Below are 24326 nucleotides of genomic sequence, written 5' to 3'. Positions count from 1 at the left end.
GACCCTGTGCCCACCAAATACGGAGGATGCAGAAAGGTCAGGGAATGACCACAGCATATTCCTGGAGCAATATGGCCTTAGTTGCTAATGTTCCTAAAAACCTAATAACAAACAAACCAATCCTTTCTGTGAATACTGTTACCTGGCCTATGGGTAGCATCATCCAAATCCTTAAACTATCTTAAAAATTCTTCATCCAATTATGGACATGATTTTTTAGACCATAACACAATGCTGTAAATAGCCTTCATTCTGCAGTGTAAGTTTTCTGGTTTGTCACCTTCATTTGATAAAAACTATATTACACCTCCCTTCTCCACTTTAGTACACCATTTTGAAACTGGCATAATGAATTGCCAGGCCTATCTACTTTCATATGTATCAAAGTAAACTTTAACCAACATAACAGAAAAAGAAACAACTTCCATTTTAACATGTGTTACAGTAAAACAGTTTCCTTCATTTGATTCAGACTGCACAGAAACTGCTGTTGAGGAAGAAAAAGTGAACATATTATTTTCTATCATTGGGCCAATGCAAATGCAAAACTGAAACAATCACAAAAAATAATTATAAAGCATAAAACTATAAATGTGCTAAAAATGAAAAATTCTGCTATTAATTACATACGTTAAATAAAATGTCTTTGACAATTTCTGTTTTAATTTATTATAAGTGTAGATAATTGCAGCGATATTAAAGATCAATAAAATATATTGTTTTATTCTTTAATCAAAAGTACTCTCCAAACTGCCTAAATTATCTTCCTTTACAAAATAACAATACAGTAGAACCAGTGGATACGGTAACTAAATGAATTTTAATACAGTAAAGAAGCTTTCGGGGTAACGAACCCCTTCCTCAGCTAAGTATATACACACAGAAATGTAAACATAACATAAAATTTTAGGAATGGAATAAACTAAATAAGCAGTGCATGCTCAGATTGCTGGGAACATGAGAGTGCTCAATCACTTACTATGTCAGATCAGGTGATTGTTGTTGGTACCCTGGTGCATATATGGGATGACTGCTAGCATTTGCTGTGCTTTAACACTACAGACTCCAAAATTGAGTGTAGTTTTGTATCTCTCTTGCGATTTAAAACTTTGTGACAGCTAAATATGTTTAGGGACTCTAACCATAGGCAGTGATAGTAGTGCCGAGATTGGTCAATCACCTTGTTATTACAATTGGGATTGAGGTCATGTTGAGTTGACCAGAAATGCTTTGTGATTGCAGAATGCGCAGTCACCTAGGCGAATGGACCTATCATGTTCCACGAAGCATTCCTGCAGTCGTCTGGAGCTTTCCCCCCACACAGCAGCTGCCACAATGGTGGCAAGTGATCTGGTATACAATACTGCTGCATAAGAGAGGGGCGATGGATGTTTTTACTCTCGAGACCAGAAATTGCAAATTTCTACCAGGAAGTTGTACGCATTTCATGCGGTACTCATATAAGATCCTATAAATCTGGTCTAAGGCACCCGGGTAATATCAGATATAAGCAGTAGATACCGTTTCGCTGTCATGAAAGAGGCGAGTTGCAAGTTCTTGTGCTTGTTGTGAGCACTTGTCCAACACGCATGCTGAGTAGCCACAGTTGGTGAGGTCAGCTTTTACCCTAGAAACCTCGGTGTGCCTGGCTTTTTCTGAGCTGGAAGAGAGTAGAGTGCGTGCAGTGCTGTTCAGGTGACAAAGGGCATGCGCTGACTCGAAGTTCTTGAAGTTCGTAAATTGCCTGCAGCACATCAGTTTCCGGTTTACCAAGGTTTCCAGATGAGGGAGCCCACCCATCTCACTAAGACATCCAGGAAAGAAAGGGTCTTGTTCACTTCCAATTCTAAAGTGAACTGGATGAAGGGGGATAGGGAGATGAGGTATTCTAATAGCGGTGTATCCGAACCACAAGGGATGATGGTGAAAATATCATCTACATATCTGCACCACTTGGTGATTGGTACCAGTGGGTTCAGGAATGTGCATTCCTCTAACTCCTTCATTGCAATGTTGGCAACACCGGAGCTGACAGGGGCACCCATAGCCATACCGTGTATTTGTTTGTAGAGATTCGCCAAATGTGACAACACTGCCCGATAAACACAGGTTAAGGATGGCACAGATATCTTCTGTATAGAGTTGTTTTATCTGATAGGCTGAGGTCATTCTCTAAAAGCTGTCTGATACATACGATGGCCTGTTTTTTTTTTTTTTTATGTGAACCCCAAACACGAGAGGTATTAGAACCTATAGTACTTAGTACCGTGCTTGGGTTGGGGATTGAGAAGATGAAAGAAGATATTTGTTGACATTAGACTTGAACTTCTGTAGATTGTAATTTTCAGGAAATACGTATGAAGGAAGGTTGTTCCAGAAAACGGCAGTTGAATGAATAAATGAGGAAGATGAAAAGTTGGTTCTGTGGGTTTGAAGTTGGACAGTAAATGGATGTTGGCTGGTGGCAGCACGTGTTCGGACTGTTTTGAAAGAGAGCGGGAAAGATAGAAGCTAATTCAGAAGAACAGTGCCCATGGAAGTATCTGTAGAAGAGGCATGCAGCAGAAACAGTGCGTCTATGAGACAGCGAGTGGAGAGACTCTGTTAGACTGGTGTTAGACTGTTGGACTCGTGTGGAGGTAAACAGGGAGACGCCATCAAAGGATACCATGTTCTTGTCTTCAGGAACTGTAAGGTGTTTGATGAGGCAAAGGAACTCCTCACCGTTGGAGACAGTGTGGACTGCATTTCTCACCGGTGGTGTTAGGAGATGGGCGACATGTTTTGACAGCTCGTAAGTTGGTGAATTGCAACAGGAGACAATGGGCCTAAGAGGGACACCTGATTTATGCACCTTTGGTAGGCTATAAAATTGCAGGAGCTGGCAGCCCATACCATGTAATTGCCAACGTGTGGACTGGAAAATCTTCTCCGATATGAACCACTCATAAACCAACTTGTTCACTTTTGACTCAAGACCCTGATGGGAGTGTCCTCTACAGGTTCATAGACATTAGGATTGAGCAGAAGGGCATGAGTCTCATTCAGATACAAGGGGAAAAGCTCCAGATGACTGCAGGAATGCTTCGTGGAACATGATAGGTTTATTCGCCTAGGTGACTCTGTGCACTCTGCAATCACAGAGCATTTCCGGTCAACTCAACATGACCTCAATCCTAGCCACAACAGCGAGGTGATTGACCAATCTCGGCACTACTATCACCACCTACGGTTAGGGTCCCTAAACGTATCCAGCTCTCACAAAGTTTTAAATCGCAGTAGAGGTACAAGACTACACCCAATTTTGGAGTCTGTAGTGTTAAAGCATGATAAATGCTGGCAGTCATCCCATATATACGCCGGGTACCAACAACAATCACCTGATCTGACATAGTAAGTGATTGAACACTCATGTTCGTGTGCATGCTCTCCCAGCAATCTGAGCATGCACTGCTTATTTAGTTTATTCCATTCCTAACATTTTATGTTATGTTTATATTTCTGTGTGTATGTACTTAGTTGAGGAAGGGCTTCGTTACCCCGAAAGCATCTTTACCATGTTAAAATTCATTTAGTTACCATATCCACTGGTTCTACTGTATTCTTCTTTTGAAAAACTATGGAAACCAGTGCCACAGGCCCATTCTCTTTTATCTTCCTTTAATTATACTGTAATCAAAAATTAAAGGTTCTTTAAAAACTCAATAATTACCCAACTATAGGATCCAGATTTCAGTTTTGAACACCAAGATTGGAGCTCTTTATACCACTGACAGAGATTGAGTAGGAGCGTTTTGCAAAGGAAGCTGAAACAAAATTAATATAGTAAATGAATATAAATACCTACTATACAATGTAAACTAACCACAGCATTAGCAATGGAAAATGTTCTTTGTATATATTAATAAAAAAGATATGTTGATTTATAATCTTTCTCAATGAATTTTAAAATATGGGATTATCAAGGCGTCAGCTTTTAAGGAAGTACATGGAAAGATTACTAAATAAAAATGCTAACTGAAAACTTTAAATGATAAGTAGATTTTTAGTTATTTTAAATAAAAAAGGATTTTTTTTTTTTTTTTTTTTTTAGTTCTCAAAAAAGTTTATTAATGGGAATAAATATATCACATAAGACAGGAAAACTGATAGAAGAAATTACAGATAAAGCTAAAAAGAAACAAATGCTTAATAGAGACCCAAATTTTGGATGAAGTAGGCAACAAATGATACAAAGACAATACCACTACAAATAACTGAAGGAGATTTTTTTTATTATTTTTTTTTTTTCAAGTAAACCCCAAACACGAGAGGTATTAGAACCTATAGTACTTAGTACCATGCTTGGGTTGGAGGTTGAGAAGACGAAAGAAGATATTTGTTGACATTGGACTTGAACTTCTGTAGACTGTAATTTTCAGGAAATACGTATGAAGGAAGGTTGTTCCAGAAAACGGCAGTTGAATGAATAAACGACGATGATGAAAAGTTGGGTCTGTGAGTTTGGAGTTGGACAGTAAATGGATGTTGGCTGGTGGCGGCACGGGTTCGAACTGTTTTGAAAGAGAGAGAGCATGAATTATAGAAGCCAATTCAGAAGAACAGTATCCATGGAAGTATCTGTAGACGAGCATGCAGCAGAAACAGTACGTCTATGAGACAGTGAGTGGAGAGACTTTGTTAAAGATGAATCATTAATTAACCTAACTGCCCTCTTCTGAATGGAATCAAGAAGCCTAAAGAGGTTTTGGGGGCACCACCCCAGATGTGGCAGGGCGGGGTTATTCCATGGCAGGGCGGATTTGCGATTTATACAGAGTGAGCAACTGTTTGGAAGAAAAGTAACGCCGAGAGCGAAAGAGAAAACCAAGTTTTTTAGATGCAGAGGAAGCAATGTTTGTAATGTGCTTGTGCCAAGAGAGATTAGAAGTCAGGGTAATCCCCAAAAGAGATATATCATTTTGCCTAGAAATTGGAGTGTCACTAAAGATAAGATAGGAGCTGAAGAATCCTTTTTGCGAGATATAAGACAAGACTAAGTTTTAGAAGGGTTGAAATCAACCAAGTTGTCTTTGCCCCACTGGAGAATTACCTGAAGATCGGCATTTAACGAATTGGTAGCAGATTTTCGAGAAGTTGAAGCTGATTGAGCAGGACAAAGTTTCTCAAAATGGAAAGTGGAATGCAATGTGCTATCATCGGCAAAACTATGGATAGCATTTCCAGTCAATGGAAGGTCATTAATATACAAGAGGAAAAGAGTGGGGGAAAGAACTGAACCTTGGGGGACACCGGCATTAGTGGAGAAGTCAGAAGACAGAAAGCCATCTACCATCACCCTCAGTAAGCCATCACCCTCAGTAAGCCATCAGAGAGAAAACTGGATAACCAATTACTAAAAACAGTTGGTAAACCATAAGATGGAAGCTTGTTTAGAAGACCTTTATGCCAAACACGATCAAAAGCCTTTGAGATGTCAAGAGCAGCTACTTGTGTTTCACCGAACCTTTCCATTGAATTAGTCCATAAATGGGTAACATAAGCCAGAATATCACCAGTGGATCGACACTGACGGAATCCATACTGGCGATCGTTGATCAGACGGAAGGTTTCTAGGTAGTTTAAGTGTTGGCGGTTAATTGATTTCTCCATTACTTTAGAAAGAGTAAAAGTAATTGCAATGGGACAATAAATGGATGGGAGGGATTTGTCACTCTTTTTAGGAACTGGCCGGATATGAGCAAATTTCCAAGCAGAAGGAAAAAACACCTTTGGAACAAGAAAGTGAAAAAAGGCAGCAAAGAATAGGAATAAGTTCAGGAGCACAGGTTTTGAGAACAAGTGGAGAAATACCATCGGGACCTGGAGCTTTCTTAGCATCAAGAATTGTCAAAATTCTTCTGACATCCTTTTGATGGAAGACCACAGGGGGCACTGAATGGAGCGTGTTGGGAATGGTGGGAGGTGTTTTACCAAGATCATTAATACATGAGTTGGAAGAAAAATTGGATGCTAGTGGGTGAGCTTTATCCTTGGCTGAAGTGACAACAGAACCATCTGGTTTGGACAGAGGTGGGAGCAGAGATGGTCAAAAGTTGTGGCCAATAGCTTTGGCAAGAGACCAGAATGCTCGGCTACCATTAGGGCAAGAAGCAAGTTTTCTACTCTTAGCCTGTTCAAACTCTAGTTTGGACTGATTAATAACTGCTTTACAATTGTTGCGAGCTTTGGTGCAGGCAGAAAATGAAACTGAAGAATTAGAAACAAACCAATTACGATATGCAACATTCTTCTCTTGAACAGCCTTAGCACATTTATTGGAAAACCAAGGTTTAGATAAAGGACAAGATTTTAAAGTGGAGTGTGGGATAAAGGATTCCATTCCTGCAAGAATAATTTCACTGACACGATCTGAGCAAACGTTGACATCAGAAGTTTTGAAATAGTAATCCGACCAAGGAAAAGAAGAAAAGAAGTCTCGCAGGTCATCCTATTTTGCATTCTTGTAAGGCCAAACAACATTAGGTTGCGAACAGCCATGAGATAAAGGTTCCATTGGAGAAGAGAATCACCGAGTTGTGATCTGAGGTGCCTAAAGGACCTCTCACTTCGACCGTGTACTTAGAAGGGTTGTTTGCGAGAAAAAGATCAAGCGTATTGGCTGTATGATTAGGATTGTCCGGTATTCTTGTAGGTAAATGAACAATCTGTGCAAGGTCATTAGTAATTGCAAAAGCCTCAGCATTTTGACCAGCTGGGTCGGTGTGGCTAGAAAACAGAAGCCAGCTGGGGTTGTGAACATTAAAATCACCAAGGAAAATTACCTCACTGTTAGGAAAGTTGGACTGGAGAAAGTCAAGTTGCAAAGAGAGGAAGTCAAAGAGCTTCAAGTGATTAGTGGAGTTGGGAGAATGGTAGAGACAATGGATGAATTTGAGACAATGAGGTAGAGAGATTTTCAGCCAGAGGAGATCAAAGAGAGGCGATTCTAAATTGCCAAGTCTCTGACAGGGAATATCAGAACAGACATATGCACTAGTACCACCTTTGAGGCGAAAGGAATCATATAGTGAATAATTTGGGCAATAATAAATGTGGAATAACAAAAGAAATAAGAGCAGGAAGACATGTGGTGGCAGTAATTAGTAATAGTTGGGTTTGTAACTGTTCTGTAGTAATGCCAAGGTAAATCAGGCAATGAGCTGTGTGTGTTTGTGTGTCTAAATGGCATATGTTCTTAAGTTCACATATGTTTCACTTGAAAAGCCCAAAATAAATTACTTGCCTCAATAAGATTAAAACCAGAACTTGTAGCAGGTTACTTTGATAATATGTGCCATAGAGGTGCACAGTGGTAAAGTGAAAAGTGCATTGCACACAACAGGCACTTGAATAAAGGGGGGGGGGGAAGCCAAGGAATAACAGCTAGGAATGACTATTCTTATATTTTCTTGTCAGTCTTCCTAGTGATAGAGAAAGTGTCTCTATCACTTTCCAAACTTCATGAATCACAGAACCTTTTGATTTTCTTTTGTTAAAACTTGACTTTTTCCAGTTTAACATCTTAACAGCAAAGTAATTTTCTTTAATGAGTGCAATGTTCCTAAAAATTGAAGCCAGCCTGGCTTCAATTTTTGGTATACAGACTCAGATGGTAAAGATGCTGAGGGGTTTTCCTACTAGAAATGACCTCACACAACTTGCCTACTAGAATACCAAACCACAATAATCACATATCTAGCACTCTTAATATTTTTCTCACCAACTTTCAAAGTGCACAATTCATGTTAGTTGTCCACAAATAATAATTTTGTGATGGTCTCTATTCTAGTTTTGCCAATGGCTGTCCGAAGCTTCATAACGTTTGTTAATTCAAGAATGCAAATGAGATAATCTCATGATTTCTTTCCTCTTTCCCTTGTTTAGATCATCGTTTAAAATTTTCTGAAAGTCAGAGTGTAGGAAACTTGCTTCCTGTCTAAATGGTAGTCGAGTCTTCTGGATTATCGATGAAGGTATAACAGGCTTAATGTCAAAGTTTGCAGATGATACAAAGGTTGGTAGGGTTATTAATGACAGTAAGGACGGTACGCTACTGCTATTAGAAAAGTTGAGCAGATGGGCTGAGAGGTGGCAACTGAAGTTTAACATTTACAAAATAAGGTACTGCATATGGGTAGCAGTAACCCCAGAGTAACATACCAACTGTGTGGTACTACACTCAGGGTAGTGGGGAATGAAAAGGACCTGGGGACAACTGTGCAGTCAGATATGAAGTTTTCAGAAGTGCAGACAGGTTGCAAGAGTAGCTCATGGGGTCTTATAAATGATGCTAGAACTAGGAGACATAAATTCAAGTTACGGGGGGGAAATGTTTAGTTGGACTGCAGGAAATTTTATTTTAGCCAGCGAGTTATAAATTACTGGAATAAGTTGCCTTCATGGGTGGTAGAGGCCGACAGTTTGGGGAAATTCAAAGGTCATCTGGATAGTACTTTCGGGTAAGGGAAGCGCATAGGATGATAGGTTTAATTTCCTTTTTTTTATATTAATTATTATTATTTATTTTTTTTTTTTATCATTGTTTTGTTCAGATTTTTTTTTTTTTTTTGGCTGGTGCAGCAAAATTCCTATATATTAGTATTAGTAATGGCCGCATGGTGCAAGAAAGCCATAGGCTTTCTTGCACCATGCGGCCATTACTAATACTAATATATAGGAATTTTGCTAACAGGAATAAGGAGGTGATTATCCCCCCCCCGTATAAGGTAATGGTCAGGCCACATCTTGAGTACTGCATACAGGAAAGATGCTGGGCTACTAGAATGAGTACAGAGAAGGGCAACTAGATTGGTGAGGGGAACAAAGGGTTGCTGTTACCAAGATAGGTTTAAGTTCTGCAAATTGCAGCATCTGGAGACTAGGTCCCTGCAAGGCGATCTGATTGAGGTGTATAAGGCCTTGAATAGTTTGAGCAGGTTCAATGCTGATGGGATTCTTCTTCTTGCTCAGATTCCACATCTGAGGGGGCATAAATTAAAATTGAGGAAAGACAGTTGTAGAACAGATGTGTGGAAATTTGCCTTTAGCCAGTGGGTGGTAGATTGCTGGAACAAACTTCCATCTGTTGTTGTGGAAGTTGACAGCTTAAATAAATTCAAGGCTGAACTAGAAAAAACTTTTGGAGTGAATGGATGGGTGAAATCGGAAGAGCTTTTTTTTTTTTTTTTTTGGCTGATGCTATATAAGTTTGCTTTCTTGCATCATATGCCTCTACTAATGCTAATGACTGCTGCCAAAGCCACTGGCTGCAAATTCTATGTATACTTCCAGCTTACACCACTCCTGATGGCTCAATTGTATTTTAATAAAGATAAACTTACTTTTCTAAAATTTAAATTTTCCTTAAACTCTTGCATTATGATCTGATGAAACTACTTATATATCATTATTATATATATCATATATAAATGTCATACTCAATGCCTTCTTTAGTTCTCCTTGAGAGAGAGAGAGAGAGAGAGAGATATTAGAGGAATTCTTCCTGAACACTATCAATGCTAAAAAGTAGTTTTTCAGAGTTACCTCCTACCTGTTTTGTTACCGTTTTACACTATCTTACTCCATTGGTGTTTTTTTATATATATATATATATATATGAAAATTTACTGATACCCACCCAATTTCTAAAACAAATGACAAATCCCTTCCTTCCAATTATTCTCCTGTTGTGTACTTATTTCAACTCTTTCCAAAGTAAGGAGAATTTCTTCAACTGCCAATTTTTAGACCATATCTCTCTTCTTATCTTGAAATGTTATTGGAAATAATCCAGGAGAACATTTTGTGTTACAATTCTTAGTACTTTCAATGCTTCAAAGTTATTCCATTTGAATCTTTTGAAAAGACCACCTTTCAGTAATTTCAGTGTTTTACCCTCAAGAAAATGAGAAAAAAATTGCATGGTATCAGAATGAGTGATTCAGTTGCATAAAGTCATAACACTATTAATACATATTTGGTGAAATAATATTAAAAAAAATGGAATTGTATGCAGATACATTGTCGTCCAGTAAAATCTCCTTGGATCCATTTTTTCAGTATTTCAAGTGCTCTTTAGCCATAGTTCAGTTTTCCATAATGAATTCAAAGTAAATAATGCTATTTAAAAAAAAAATATATATAGAAAACTACAAGCACAAATCAGCTGTCTGATTAGAATTTCTTATCTTGTGACAACACCAAAACTGTAACATTCTTACACTTCTCTGCTGCCAACATTTCACTCTTGCCATAAACAAAATACAGTATACAGTAAAACTCCGCTATTCGCAGTCGCTGATTTAATATAAAACGAAACCTAAAAAAATGTGAATTTTAAAGCGCCGTGAACATTTTCCGCCATAAAAAAAAACATAGGCGTGGCTAAAATTATCTTTCCTGATCAAAACAGTGCTCAGTGGGTGGAGGGAAAGGGGTGACAAAATCGCGAGCGTGGATGTTTCTCACCAATCCTTGTTCACTATGTGTTATGCACTTGTCATGGAAGGTTTTGCCGTTTGTTTAATTTATTTAATTTATATGCTTATAAATTAAATAAATTTATCAATTTATAAATTGATATGCTTACAAAAGTGATAAATCTACCATTTTGCAGTGTAAAACAGACTTTTTCGAGTGTTTTAACGGAAGGAAGTGGACAAGCTCTTGCTATCCCGTACAAAAATATGGCTACCAATAACAAGGGAAATGTGAAAATATCAAAGAAGGTGATGACATTGGCGAATAAAATTGAGTTATTAGACAAAATTTCTAATGGTGAAAGTGTCTCCTCAGTGGCAAAACATTATAAAATCAATGAGTCAACGGTACAATCAATAAAAAAATCTGAAGAAAAAATCTGCCGTAGTGTCCATGAAGACGCGCTAATTGCTTCAAAAATTTGCTCTGTAACTCGTGATGTTAAATTAGAAAAAATGGAAAAAGCTTTAAATCTGTGGAAAGAAGACCGAACTGAAAATAAAATTCCGTTAAGTTCACTCTTTTATCAACACTTTAGCGAAGCACTGGCAGGATAAGTTTTTTTAGCTAGCAAAGGTGCTGGTTTGAAAGATTTATTTGAAATTTCTAATAAATATTACATTTAATATTAAATTGTTTCTTATTTTCATTTCGATGCCATATGCTTGCATTTCACTATGTACTGTCTATGTACATAGTCATATCATGAAGGTACATATAATACATACATAGACAAAATTTTAGACTATGTTTTTCTTATATATTTCATACTTTGGAACAGAACAACTTTATTACTATGGGAGCCATAACTCAGTATTTGCGGCATTTCTCAGGAATGTAACCCCCGCGAATAGCGAGGGGGTTTACTGCATATGTTATGTTATTGTGTGCATTTCTTTAATAGTAACTCAAAAGAAAAAAGGTCATCAAAATCTAGAGTACACTAGTAGGGTGTAGAGAGGGAGGCAAGAAGAAAAATATAACTGCCAGACTGAACATCATCTTTTTGGTTGCCTTCACCGACTCTTTTCAGAACCTTTTATAATGGTGTAATAAGTGAGTCAATAAGGTGGTGATTACTTTGAATAAAAATAAAGCCATTTTTGAGCTCCTTTACTTTGTGTTCTTTTTATCACACGTCTGGAAACTTTATTGCCAAACCTGATGTTTTTTGTGTGTGGTGCCGAGAAGTACATGTACACACACACACACACACACACAGTCTCAAAAATATTGGCACAAACGTTCAGGGGAGGTAGGTATGAAGGAATGTGAATCGCATAGGAACCCATAACCGGAAACGTTACTGTAAGTCGGAACACGGTGCTATTCATCAGTTCGCGTGAGGGAAAATTTCTAGTTTACTCATTCAAGCAGTAGTCGCCGCATGAAGAGCATACATCGATATACGAACTGTGAGCTGGCAGACATGCATCTAGTGTATGGATTAGCAGAGGGCAATGGACGAGCATGGACGGTTAAAGGAACTACCAAACGATAACAAAAATTTTTCGCTGCATAAGGACCACCGCTGTGCAAATCCTCTGCATTGGTGGATCGATCGGAGGAGGGAGGGTGAATTGGTACTTCGATCTTTTCACCATGGCGACGATTTGTATAGTGATTGAAATGCAGCGATTCCATGACCATTATTGGCCTCGTGGTCCTCTGTCGATATGGGGCATGATGGTCAGTCTATTTTATTTTAATTTATTTTGATTTTGTTATCATTTGGTAGTTCCTTTAACCCTCTTTTGGTGATATTTCACGTCTTTCGGAACTGGTACCGCTAAATTAATATGTAATTGGCATTATCCTAAATTTTGTATAGTTTTTGTTAATTGGATTTAATGTTCGAAATTATACAAGGGTTTCTGGGCTACTATTTATATCTATTCTTTCTTTTCGTTTGTTTGTTTATTTGGGTTATTTTTATGTTAATTTTCGCTCTACAGTTATTGCCATACTACTGGCTTATGTTTTATTTTATTTAATTTAAAATATTGGATATATATAAACATTTTTAAAGGTAGTTTCAAATAACTTCACTATATAACTTTTACTGTAGCTAATAAACCAGAACAATACTGAAAACAGGCTGCATATTTTTTGTGGCAACATACAGGATTGATACAGTGCTTAACTGTTCCCCTACACATTATCCTAGAAATAATAAAGGAGAAAATCTAGCTTTCTCAAGCAGAGGAAGCAATATTCGTGATATTGCGATGGTGAGACACCAGATAAAAAAATGATAGAAGTGTTTCATTGACAATTCATAATGATTAAACATTTTTAAACCAAGATTTATCCTCTATATTATGAAGGCTGGTGAAAATGGCATTAAGGCACAGGGAACAAAAACTTCTTGCTCTCTTTTAACTAGGGTGAGGGCTGAAACAGCTCATCTCCATAAAGGGTGCAAAAATCAGTTAGCTACAGCTCTACCCTACAGTTTATATCTAATGCATTTATTTAAGACTCAACCTGTTTATATCATCTAAAGATGCTAGATCTAGAATGTAATCTATGGATCATTATTAAAAGGTTTAAAATCTTATAAGCAAAAATGAAATTAAAAAAACCCAAAATTAAACAGTAAGCATTTCATGCTTTTATGACTGAATATATTTCAGATAGCATTAATAATCTTTAAATAAACTTTCATAATACAGATACAACATGATAGAAAAATAATTTTTAAGGTGTCTAGAAACAATCATTTAAAAAAATTTTTTTAGAAGTTTTCAACCGAAACTCAAGAGCTCTCATATAAGCAAAGAATTTAAAATTGTACTGCTAAATTATAGTGCTTGCTGTTGTAGGGACAAGCAACCATAGAACTAACTGAAAGTAATATTATACTTTTTTTTGGATATGCAGATGAGGTCAGAATTTTATTTTGTATGGAACTTTTAAGGAATAATTGGGAGGAATCGTGCAGTCAGATATGAAATTTTCTGAGCAGTGTAGACAGGTCATGGGGTATTGTCAATGATATACAGAAATTTTGCTAGTAGGGAAAGGAAGTGATTATTCCTTTGTATAAGGCAATGGTCAGGCCATGCTTGAGTACTGCATAAAGGTGTGGAGACCCTAATTTTAGGAAGGATGTAGAGTTGCTTGAACAAGTACAGAGAAGGGAAACAAGATTGGTGAGGGGAACAAAGGGGTAGTCTTACCAAGAAAGGCTAAGTTCTGCAAATTGCATCGTCTGAAGACTAGGCACCTGTGAGGTGATCTTATTGAGGTGTATAAGGCTTTGAATGGGTTGAGCTGGCTCAATTCTGATGGGATTCTTCCTCTTGCTCAGGTTACGAACCTGAGGGTGCATAAATTCAAATTGAGGAAAGACAATTATAGAATAACTGCATGGAAATTTTTTCCTTTAGCCAGCAGGTTGTTGATTGCTAGAACAAACTTCCATATGTCATTGTGGAAGTCTATAGCTTAAATAAATTCAAGAAGGAACTGGACAAATGTTTAGAGGGAATGGATGTGTGAAATGGTTTTTTTTTTTTTTTTTTGGCTGATACTACGTAAGCTTTCTTTTTTGCATCATATGCCAATGCTAATAGGAATAGAAATATTCAATAGAAAAACTATGAGATTAGCATGAATTAACAAACAATGTAACACAAGTATATTTACTTTACTGTACCTGATTCTAGAAATTGAAGCAACTGCCATAACAACAGTTCGTAAATTATGTCCAAGCCTCAGCCACTGAACAAGATGTCTATTTTTGTATTAAGTTAGTTTATAATGATACAGTACAAATGGCAATATAAGATTATAACATATAATTTTTTTTACAGCTGAAAATTTAGTATATAGTTGTATAATTACTTTATTAAACAAATATATCATTAACATAATGAAAACATACAAATCTATATTAAACTATTCTAATTTTAACCAAAAATAACATTTTTTTTGCTTATAAATCTTGCTAAAATATTGATAAATTTATTAAATTTATCAAAATTTTCATAAATTTAAAATTTAATTTCAACCAAAAGTATTATCTAGACCGGCGTTTCTCAAATTGTTTTAGTCACGGAACACTTTTCATCTCACAACATATTCACAGAACACAAGTTTGGCGAGAGCCAAAGAACTGTTGCTAATATATTATTACATATGATGCATTGTGCACCAGGAGCATCTTTATTTCCAACACATGTAAAGCCAAAATTGAAATAACTGTCATACTTTCGTTTTGGTCTTTTATTAGTTGGTTCCTGTTTTTTCACTTTGGATTTCTGGGGAACAAAAGGCTGTGATTGTTCATACTCACTTTGAAGTGTGACAATATTGTGTTCGTTTTCATCAACCACAGTTGCACTACTAGAAGTACTTTGGTTCTCATTTTAAAGTTCCATTTTTCAAACACAAATCTATGGTCACATATTTTAAAAATAATACTTCGAAATACTAATAATTATCAAAAAAAATTTATACAAGGAAGTGAGTTTAGTTATGATATCAGTTTGCTTCCTCCTCTCCTTCAACCCGTGTACTCCAGTCTAAATCACATACGAACGGCATACTAGATATCGGTTTGCTACTTTTTCGTAGGTGTCGATACCTCTATGCAAAGCCCGCCAAAATAAAGTGTTCTGCGGTCTATTTTATTATTATTCTATGCCAGTATATTAATAACTGGAAAAAAAATTATGTTAAATATTATAATGATACAAAAGTGGTGTATGCTACAAATATGCAAAATTTATTTTTTTTATTTTTTTTAATTATTAATTATGATTTTTCATGGAACACTTGTTCACATCTCATGGAACACAGTTTGAGAAATGCTGATCTAGACCAGTACCTAGATGGTTCACTTTTTCATTCAATAAATCACCCTACTGATCTCCAATTAATATCTTTTCAACCCTAACTGTTTATCCAATCATTTGATTTTAAATGCAGTATTAAATACTGGAGAATCATCACTCTTTTTTTTTTTTTTTTTTATATTGATGCATCTGTAAAAGGATTGCAGAGGAAGATTATCATGGAGCAACCACAAAAATTCAAGGTGGTACTTGAACTGTGGAATCATGTATTATTAGTGAAGCTCTATTAATCCTTCTTTTGTAAAAATAAACAATTTGTACTTAAATGCTTTTAAATAGTAATATATTTTTATTTAAATTTGATTGTCCAAGGTTAGAGTGAAATTACTGTCAAAAATCAAGGAAAAATTCATGGAATGATCTTTTCAAAAAGTTTGTTGTTACTTTTTTGGGGAACAATATCCTCTAACTCTATTAGCATTAGCATTAGTAGAGGCATTTGATGCAAGAAAGCAAGCTTATGCAGCATCAGCCAAAAAAAAAAAAAAAAAAAAAAAACCCCACTTCCACTTCACCCCTCTGTTCGTTCCAAATACCTGTCCAGCTGAGCCTTAAACTTATTTAGGCTATCAACCTCCACCACAAGGGATGGAAGTCTGTTCCACCAACCAACCACCCGCTGGCTAAAGGCAAATTTCCGCACGTCTATCCTACATCTGTCTTTCCTCAATTTGAATTTAAAATTTAAAATATTAAATTTGAATTTAATATTTAAAATATTTATGTATTACCTGATTCAGTTTCACAAAATTCTAGATCACAAATCCGAAGATTTTATCCAGAGATTTTATTATTTAAATGTTTCTTTGTGAACTAATTTTATGCAATGTTAATTTCAGTATTACAAATGGTTTGTGATATTGAAATTTACAGTGAAAAAAACCAGTTAAGTCTAGGGCAAAAGCCTCAAGCTCTGAAAGCTATTAGAGTCATTATACATGTTGGGCTTATCCTCCTTCTATATATAGCTATTAGCAAACTAGGTTGATATTATTTGTTTGTAATTCAATTTGTCAACCTTTGAAAAAACATGGCTTGCAGTTGGATAACCATGTATTTGTTTTTGTATAGAGGAGCACTAAATGGAATATTTTCCACATGCAATTTCCAAGCATTGTTTCATTTATAGAGAAGTATTAGTGGCCCAAACTCTTTGGTCAGAGGTTTTCTTGATTCAGCAATAAAATTTATAAATTTCATAAAATGTCACCTGCTGACATTTTATGAAAGCAAGACTTTTTAAATTGTTCTGCCAACAAATGGGTTCTTTATTTTATTTTATTAAAGCGTGCCGATGGCAGGTGGATACTAGAGAAAAAGTGATCTCAAGCATTTATAAGCACAAAGAAAACTATTAGTTTTATTTACACACAGAAAGAATCTGAATTAGTGTAATGATAAAACTCAGGAAAATGTTTTGCACATTTAAGAAAACTGTACGGCAGTATACATGGTAAAGAAAATAAAATTCTTAGATAAAAAATTTTAATATCTCATCAGAAATTATAAATTTCTGCATTAGTTGTATATTTGTAAAATAATATCTAAATTAATTAATGATGGCCTCTTAGCCTTATCGGAGAAAATAAGACATTCTCTGTCATTTAAAATGATTCTATATTTACATGCAGGTACTCATGATAATAAACATACAGTAGATCTGAGGTCTACATTTAGTTATAAAATAATGTCAAGTGACTAGGTCTCATCCAGACACAATAAGGAGTGTTACGGCCAGAAACTTAACAAATTAACCACTGTATTAGAGCACAAAGTAACTTATGTTCTTAAAGCTTAACAACTGCAAGTGGCTGTAAGACTATGAAAGACTATAGGAAAGCAATGGGGAACTACCAGACAACTGACAAGCACTTTCAGGAGTTCTATTACTGATTGGGTAATAAAAGTAACCTAATAGCCAAACAGAAAATTCCTCGTAAAAGTACTGTTAGAAGAAACTGCATGAGATGTGATTTCATATTCTTTGTAGTTACAAAGAACATGACAAGACACTCTCACATGCTCATAGTAATTCCAGGGGTACAGTTAATAAATTCAATGAATTTGAAGTACTAATTTAATCAACAAATGCCAGGAATATTAGAAGCACAGTGTTATTTGATATACTGGATGTAGAATTAACACTGCAGGCAAATGCAAGGTGTACAGAAAAGACAGGTAAAAAAAAACAGAGTATCAGGAAACTCATTTACTGCTTTTTGAGACTAGACTGACTTAATAATATCTCAGCAGTTTCACCTTTTAGGTATACTTGTAGGTGGGTGATTCAAATACCAACAGTATATTTCTTGATCAATTCGATAACTGCTTCTTATATCAAGATAACAATATTCCTGACCTCATTTTTTTACTAAGGATTCAACTGATAATGAATACTTTTACATTAAGGAACTTAGCAGATAATGATCATAATATATTAATCTGAGACATATCCAAAGAAGTAACTAAAGGGAAGAGATTTAATTATTGAAAGGAAAATGAAGATGGACTTGAGCATTATTTAAATACTGTTCAATGGAAACAGTTTGTTAATCTAATAAGCACAAATCAGAAATTTAGAGTTTATTCAAAGCAGCAATTCTAGAAACTCTGCACCTTTTTACACTATTAAAGCATGGCTGTTCCAAGCCTAGACCAAAATGGATGACCACTAATGCTGGCGAAGTTGTAAGAGAAAAAAAATACTACAGGGAATGAATATAAAGTCTTGGACTGGTGAAGAAAACAGAATAAAAGGGCAAAAAAGAGAAATATATTATGGCCTAAAAAAAATGACCAAGGAAAATGGGTCTATGATCAAGCAAAAACTGAAACTCTTCTGTAATTGCAAGCAAAGTTCTGAACCTACAAAAATCCAGTGCAGGAAGTTTACTGAGGAAGAGAGATTTTTGGAACAAGCTGGCTGGAATCAAAGGAAAGTTTGTGTTGCAAGTTTTGTTAACCCTGTTCTGGCTAAAGATAAGAAAAACCAAATCAATGAGATTTCACATTGCAAATTAACTTTTTTTTTGTCATCTTAAGAAAGATGAAATACAAATTCAACTCTGTCAAAAAATGTTTACAAACACATTAAAGCTTTGTACATAGCCTTTGCACAACTGGGTATCTCATAATGAACCAGAACTATCTATTCAGATCCATTTGAGAGATAAAAGAAAGGCAAGACTTAAAGCTGAAAAAAATAATAATCTTAAAATTTTTTTAACCAATTACCAAAGATGGAGTCTCATTATTGCAGGGCTTCTTCAAGCAAATTGTACTTAGATTTGGCAGTCCAAATCTGGTTTATACAAAGAATACATAAGATTCAGCAAGGAAAATAAGGTGAAAATTCTTTCAATAAAAGTCTTGCACAAAGAATTTTATCGCAGGAACTTAGGATACATGACAAAAGAAGATCAGTGCAATTTATTTGTAAGCCATAAGATGGGGAACACTTCAGAAATAGATTGTAATATTCAAATTCAGAGCAAAAACAGAACTCATGAGGATAATAATAAAGATAAAGAATTAGCTAAATATATGTATACTATGAAACTAAATATATGTATACTAATGAACGGCATTGCATAGTATACATATATATGTATACTATGCAATGCCGTTTGGAGGAACGGCATATGAATGCCGTTCCTCCAAACGGCATTGCTATGCTCAGTGCTAAAATCTACTGCTATCTATTACAAGAAAAGCTAGTAGTTAATAATTTCACAATCTACAACAACCTTATCAAGACAGTAGACAATATCTATTCATATTGCTAACAGCATTATCTAATCTCTTTTTAGATTGATTGCCCAACAGTGAAAAAAAATTGTGTATTACTGAGATGTTTATTTTTTTTTTTGTCTCCTGTAAAAATTAATTAATTGAAATGACTTAGGAGGTTTTAATACTAAGTTGTTGTTGTTGTTGTTATGGAGGCTTAATGGCACATAAGCTGCTAAGGCTATAATGTGCCTATTCACTTATATTAAAACATGAGTTTTCCATAAATCAGAAATAATTAAAAAGCCCAGTTTGCCTGAGAAAGTCAAAAAATTCAGAAATATTAGCCTTATCACCAATCAGGTTTTCAAGAGTAATTGGTTTATGTAGATTAACCAGTGAGATCAAGGATGAAGTTCTAGCTTGTTTATAATAGGAGCAGACAATAAGAATATGTTTTACAGTCAAATTGTTAGAACAATGTGTACATTGTGGTGGATCATCTTCTCTCGGTAAATGAAGGTGGGTCAGATGTGTATGTCCTATTCTTGCCCTTGAGAGGACTACTTCTTCTCGTCTCGACGTACGGACACTGGAGCGCCAAATTTTCGGGTCTTGTTTAAACTGAAAGAGTTTATTATTAGTCTGAGAGTGCCAGAGTGCTGTCCATTGTGATAGGCAAGCAGCATGAATGATTAGTGCATAATCTGATGCTGGAACAGGGATGTTGATTAGATCTAAGGTAGTTGGATTTTTTGCAGCTTTATCGGCCAGTTCATTTCCTAAAATACCGGAATGTGCTGGAATCCAGCAAAAAGTGACCTGTTGATTGGGTTCTTTAATTTGCTGTAATAAGCTTCTGATTTCATCTAGAACAGGGTGAACTTTATCTGAGGAATTACATAACGACATGATTGAGCTGAGGGAATCAGTGTAAATAACAGATTTTAAAGAACAGTTAGAATGAAGATTTTCTAAAGCTAGTTTTATTGCGTATAATTCAGCAGAAAATATACTAAATTCTGACGGAAGGGAAGCTGATACAATTGTATTTGGAAACACTGCAGCTGCTCCAACATTTGAATTAGATTTAGAGCCATCTGTATAAATTGGAGAGAAATCAGAATATCTTTGAATGTGAACTGCGTGAATTTGGTTGATATTTGTTGCTTGCAAGGAATTCTTTCTCCATTGACAGAGGTAAGTGTCACAGATTGGAAGAGGAGGAGGAGTCCATGGAGGTTGAGTATAAGTTGCTACCTGCTTTACTGAATGGATAGAAATATTCCAAACTTGCACCAGTTCAAGAAGGCGAAGACCAGCTGGTTTTACTATGCTAGGTTTGTTTCTGTATAGGGTTTCTAATGGTGGGTTAAAAAGGTATGACCGAATGGGATGAGAGGCACAACTTTGTATCTTGACAGCATATTTCAGTAAGTGTTTTCCTGCGTAAATTTAGTGGGGGCTCATGAGCATCAATGTAGAGACTATGTACTGGCGACGTTCTGAATGCACCAATTGCAATTCTCAAAGCACTGTGCTGAATGGGATCAAGCCAGCGTAATGCACTCTTTCTGGCAGAATCATAGATTGGAGCACCATAATCGAGACGAGATCTGATTAATGCCCTGTATAACCGAAGAAGTGAGGTACGATCTGCACCCCATGTTTGGGCAGATAAAGCTCTGAGTATGTTTAACTTTTTTAGACATGAAGTCCGTACATTTTTAATATGATCTAGGAAATTTAACTTATTGTCAAGGGTTAATCCTAGAAATCGGATGTTGCTGGTGACCGGGACAAAGACGTTAGAAATTTGAAGTTCAGGATCTGGATGAAGTTTGCGTTGTCTACAGAAATGGATGGCAACTGTTTTCTGCTGCGAGAGCCGATAGCCGTTGAGGCTCGCCCATTGTTGAATTTTATTAAGTGATATCTGAAGCTGTCTTTCAATAGACCTCATGTTTTGAGAATGACAAGAGATGGAAAGGTCATCTGCATAAAGGTAAGTCTCAATTGTATTTGGAAGCTGCTTAGTAATAGAATCTATTCTCAGAGCAAAAAAGAGTGGCACTCAGTACTGATCCCTGTGGGACACCTTCTTCCTGGATGAAAGTTGGGGAAAGGGCATGTTGATATCGAACTTGAAATGATCTAGTATGTAGAAAGTTCTGAATGAATATAGGAAGATTGCCTCGTAGTCCGAGAAGGTAAAGATCACTAAGTATACCATACCGCCAGGTGGTATCAAAAGCCTTCTCTATGTCTATTGAAACCATTACTAGATGTTCATGTTTGACAAAAGCATTACGGATGGCAAATTCTGCCTTGACCATAAGATCTAAGCATGATCTGTTTTGACGAAAGCCATATTGACTATGGCTCATTAGATGTTCCGACTCAATGATCCAGACGAGTCTTCTGTGGATAATTTTCTCAAGGATTTTACTGAGGCAGCTTGAGAGAGATATGGGTCTATAGTTATTTGGGTTGGATGGATCTTTTCCAGGCTTCAGGAATGCCAAAATTGTAGAGTGATGCCAAGATGCTGGAAAAACATTTTCTAAAAATATGCGATTGTAAAAGACCAGGAGGCAGTGCAGAGCTTTGTCATCAAGATGTTGTAGCATGACATAATAAATCCCATCTGGCCCAGCAGCACCATTGCGAGCTGTTCTAATGACATGTAAAAGTTCAGAATATTGCAGAGGTTTGTTATATGGGAGAAGACAGGTAGTTTGAAAATGAATAGCATGCTTTTCTTTAGTGTTTTTAATTCTTTGGAATGAGGTAGTATAGGCTGACGTTGCTGAGATTTCTGCAAAAGTATTGCCTAAAGCATTAGCTATATCCAGAGGATTAGAGAGATCTTTCCCATTCCAGGAGAGGATTGGAGAAGGTATGGTAGGAAACTTACCAGACAGTTGTCTAATTTCTTTCCATATTATTTTGGGATCGGTATTTCTGTGAAAACTGGATGCAAAACGGGTCCAGGATTCTTTCTTTGCTTGCTTTTGTATGAAGCGTGCTTTTGCCCTTAATTTCTTATAATTAATGAGATTGACTGTGCTCGGACATTTCCGAAACAAATTCCAGGCTTTATTTTTTGCTCTTTTTGCTGTGGTGCATTTATCATTCCACCAGTAATTATAATGCTTTCGGCCCGGCGGATTTGATATTGGTATTGTGTCTTTAGCCACATTTAGAAGATGCGACGTGATGTAATCTGTCACATCATCAATGTGCTGGAGGCGGATTTTTTCCTCATCGAGGTCAATTGATGATTGAAATTTTGCCCAGTCTGCTCGGACAAATTTCCACTTTCTGCAGGGTTGAATTGAAGGAGTCTTTGCTTTCAGAAAGTTGCATACTATTGGGAAGTGGTCACTGCCCATGGGATCGTTTATTACATACCACTCTATGGCTGGGACTAGTACTGGTGAACAAATTGAGAGATCTATTGCTGAGGTGTGTCCTGTTGGAAGCTGTACGTGTGTCGGTGCACCTGTATTGAGTATAGTGAGATTTAGTGCATCCAAAAAACTTTCAATTAGTCGGCCTCGTCTATCCAATTTAGGAGAGCCCCATAATGGGTGGTGCCCGTTAAAGTCTCCTAATATACAGAGAGGTGGAGGTATCTGTATAAAGAGGTCTTCAAGATCTTTTAAAGAGTTAGTACAGTTTGGCGGTAGGTATATTGAGACTAGTGTTATTGCACTATGGAGAATTATACGAACAGCAACAGCTTCTATTTTAGTTTGGAGTGGGATATGTTTAGTTGGGATCTTTGAATTTACTAGGATTGCCACACCACCATGGGCAGCGCTAGCGGTATTTCGATCTCTTCGATAAATGCAATAGTTCTTTATCGAAGGAGAAATTTGTGTGGTTAGGTAAGTTTCCTGTAAACAAAAGGCAACCGGAGAATATTGATTAATTAGGTATTGAATATCGTCTGTGTTGGAACGAAAGCCTCTGCAATTCCATTGTAAGATGCTGTGGTTCATTTTGGTTTAGTTGAGGATGATTCATCTGACTGTTTTTTGTTTGAGGAGGATTTTTTTCAGTCTCTTTTCAGGAAGGTAGGGCGACCGGTATCCATAGTATCGTTTGCGTGAAGTTCTAGTATTGGTTCTTCATGATCTGGGTTTACATCTACTTCCATACTACCAGTGGATGATTCAGGTTTATTGTTGTGTTTAGTAGTTTTTAGTTTTTCTTTGTCATGCGGGACTGTCCGAGTCTAAACTGGGATACTGATTGGAGTGTTGGTCGATTCACTGATTTTAATTTGATGTGTGTCTTTGACAGGGTTTGATAATGTGTTTTTAACCCAGTTAGCTAGAGATGTGCAGGGAGATATGGATACATCTGTTTGAGCTGCTGTTGAATTAAAGCTTCGAGTGTGAGCTGCATATGAATGACTGGGCATGGTCGACATAACCTGTCTGCGTGCCTCGGGGTACGTAACTTTGTGCTCTATTTTATATTTTTGGATTTTCTTCCCCGTTTTCCACATTTCACAAGATTTGGAAAAGGCTGGGTGACTTTCTTTGCAGTTGGGACAACTGGGACTTGAGGCTGAACAGTCTGTTTGTGTATGCTCCTTGGAACCACAAATTGGACAAATGGCATCACCTCTACATGCTTGTTGCGAATGTCCATATTTTTGGCATTTAAAGCAACGTAGAGGATTAGGTATGTAAGGCCGTATTCGGCAGTTTAAATAGCCAGCTTTTAATGATAATGGCAAATCTGGGGTGCTGAATGTTAAAATTATGGATCGGGTTGGAACAAGATTTCCATCTTTTTTGGTTTTTATACGTTTTGCACTAATTACTTTTTGATTGCCCAGTTCCTGTACTAATTCCTCTTCAGATACTGTAATCAGGTCCCACTCTGTGATGACACCTTTTGACGAGTTTAACATATTGTGGGGAGTGATAGATATGGGTAGCCCAGCAAAGGTTGTTGTTTTAAGCAGCCATTCTGAATGTTTTGAGGAGGCTGTTTCGATTAGGAGGTCTCCGGATTGCAGACGTTTAACCATTTTCGGTGTACCAGCAATGGATTCCAAAAATCTTTGGATGACAAATGGTGATAATTTGCCGACAGGCTGGTTGGAGAGCGAATGTATTACAAGGAAGTTTGGCATCTCATTGCTCTGCACTTCTCTTCGGAGCATTTTTGGTTGGTTTAGGTCACCATCATTTG

The 24326-nt window shown here is 36.5% G+C and overlaps 1 protein-coding gene across 1 annotated transcript in view; it reads right to left on the bottom strand.

Moving 5' to 3' along the window:
• Positions 1–24326, bottom strand: part of LOC150088631 (uncharacterized) — a 178780-nt gene that overhangs the window by 132907 nt on the left and 21547 nt on the right. The window contains exons 5-6 of the mRNA XM_090370272.1: positions 14183–14260; positions 3713–3806 (exon numbers count right to left, since the gene is read on the bottom strand). Coding sequence (XP_090226398.1) covers positions 3713–3806; positions 14183–14260 — 172 coding nt within the window. The remainder of the gene's footprint in view (positions 1–3712; positions 3807–14182; positions 14261–24326) is intronic.

This window comes from Mastigoproctus giganteus, chromosome 3 (assembly GCF_048544385.1).
Source record: "Mastigoproctus giganteus isolate SK-2022 chromosome 3, ASM4854438v1, whole genome shotgun sequence".
In the NCBI taxonomy this organism is placed as follows: domain Eukaryota; kingdom Metazoa; phylum Arthropoda; class Arachnida; order Uropygi; family Thelyphonidae; genus Mastigoproctus; species Mastigoproctus giganteus.
The sequence above is the reverse complement of the archived record's forward strand: the minus strand, read 5'-3'. Positions and strand labels throughout refer to the sequence as shown.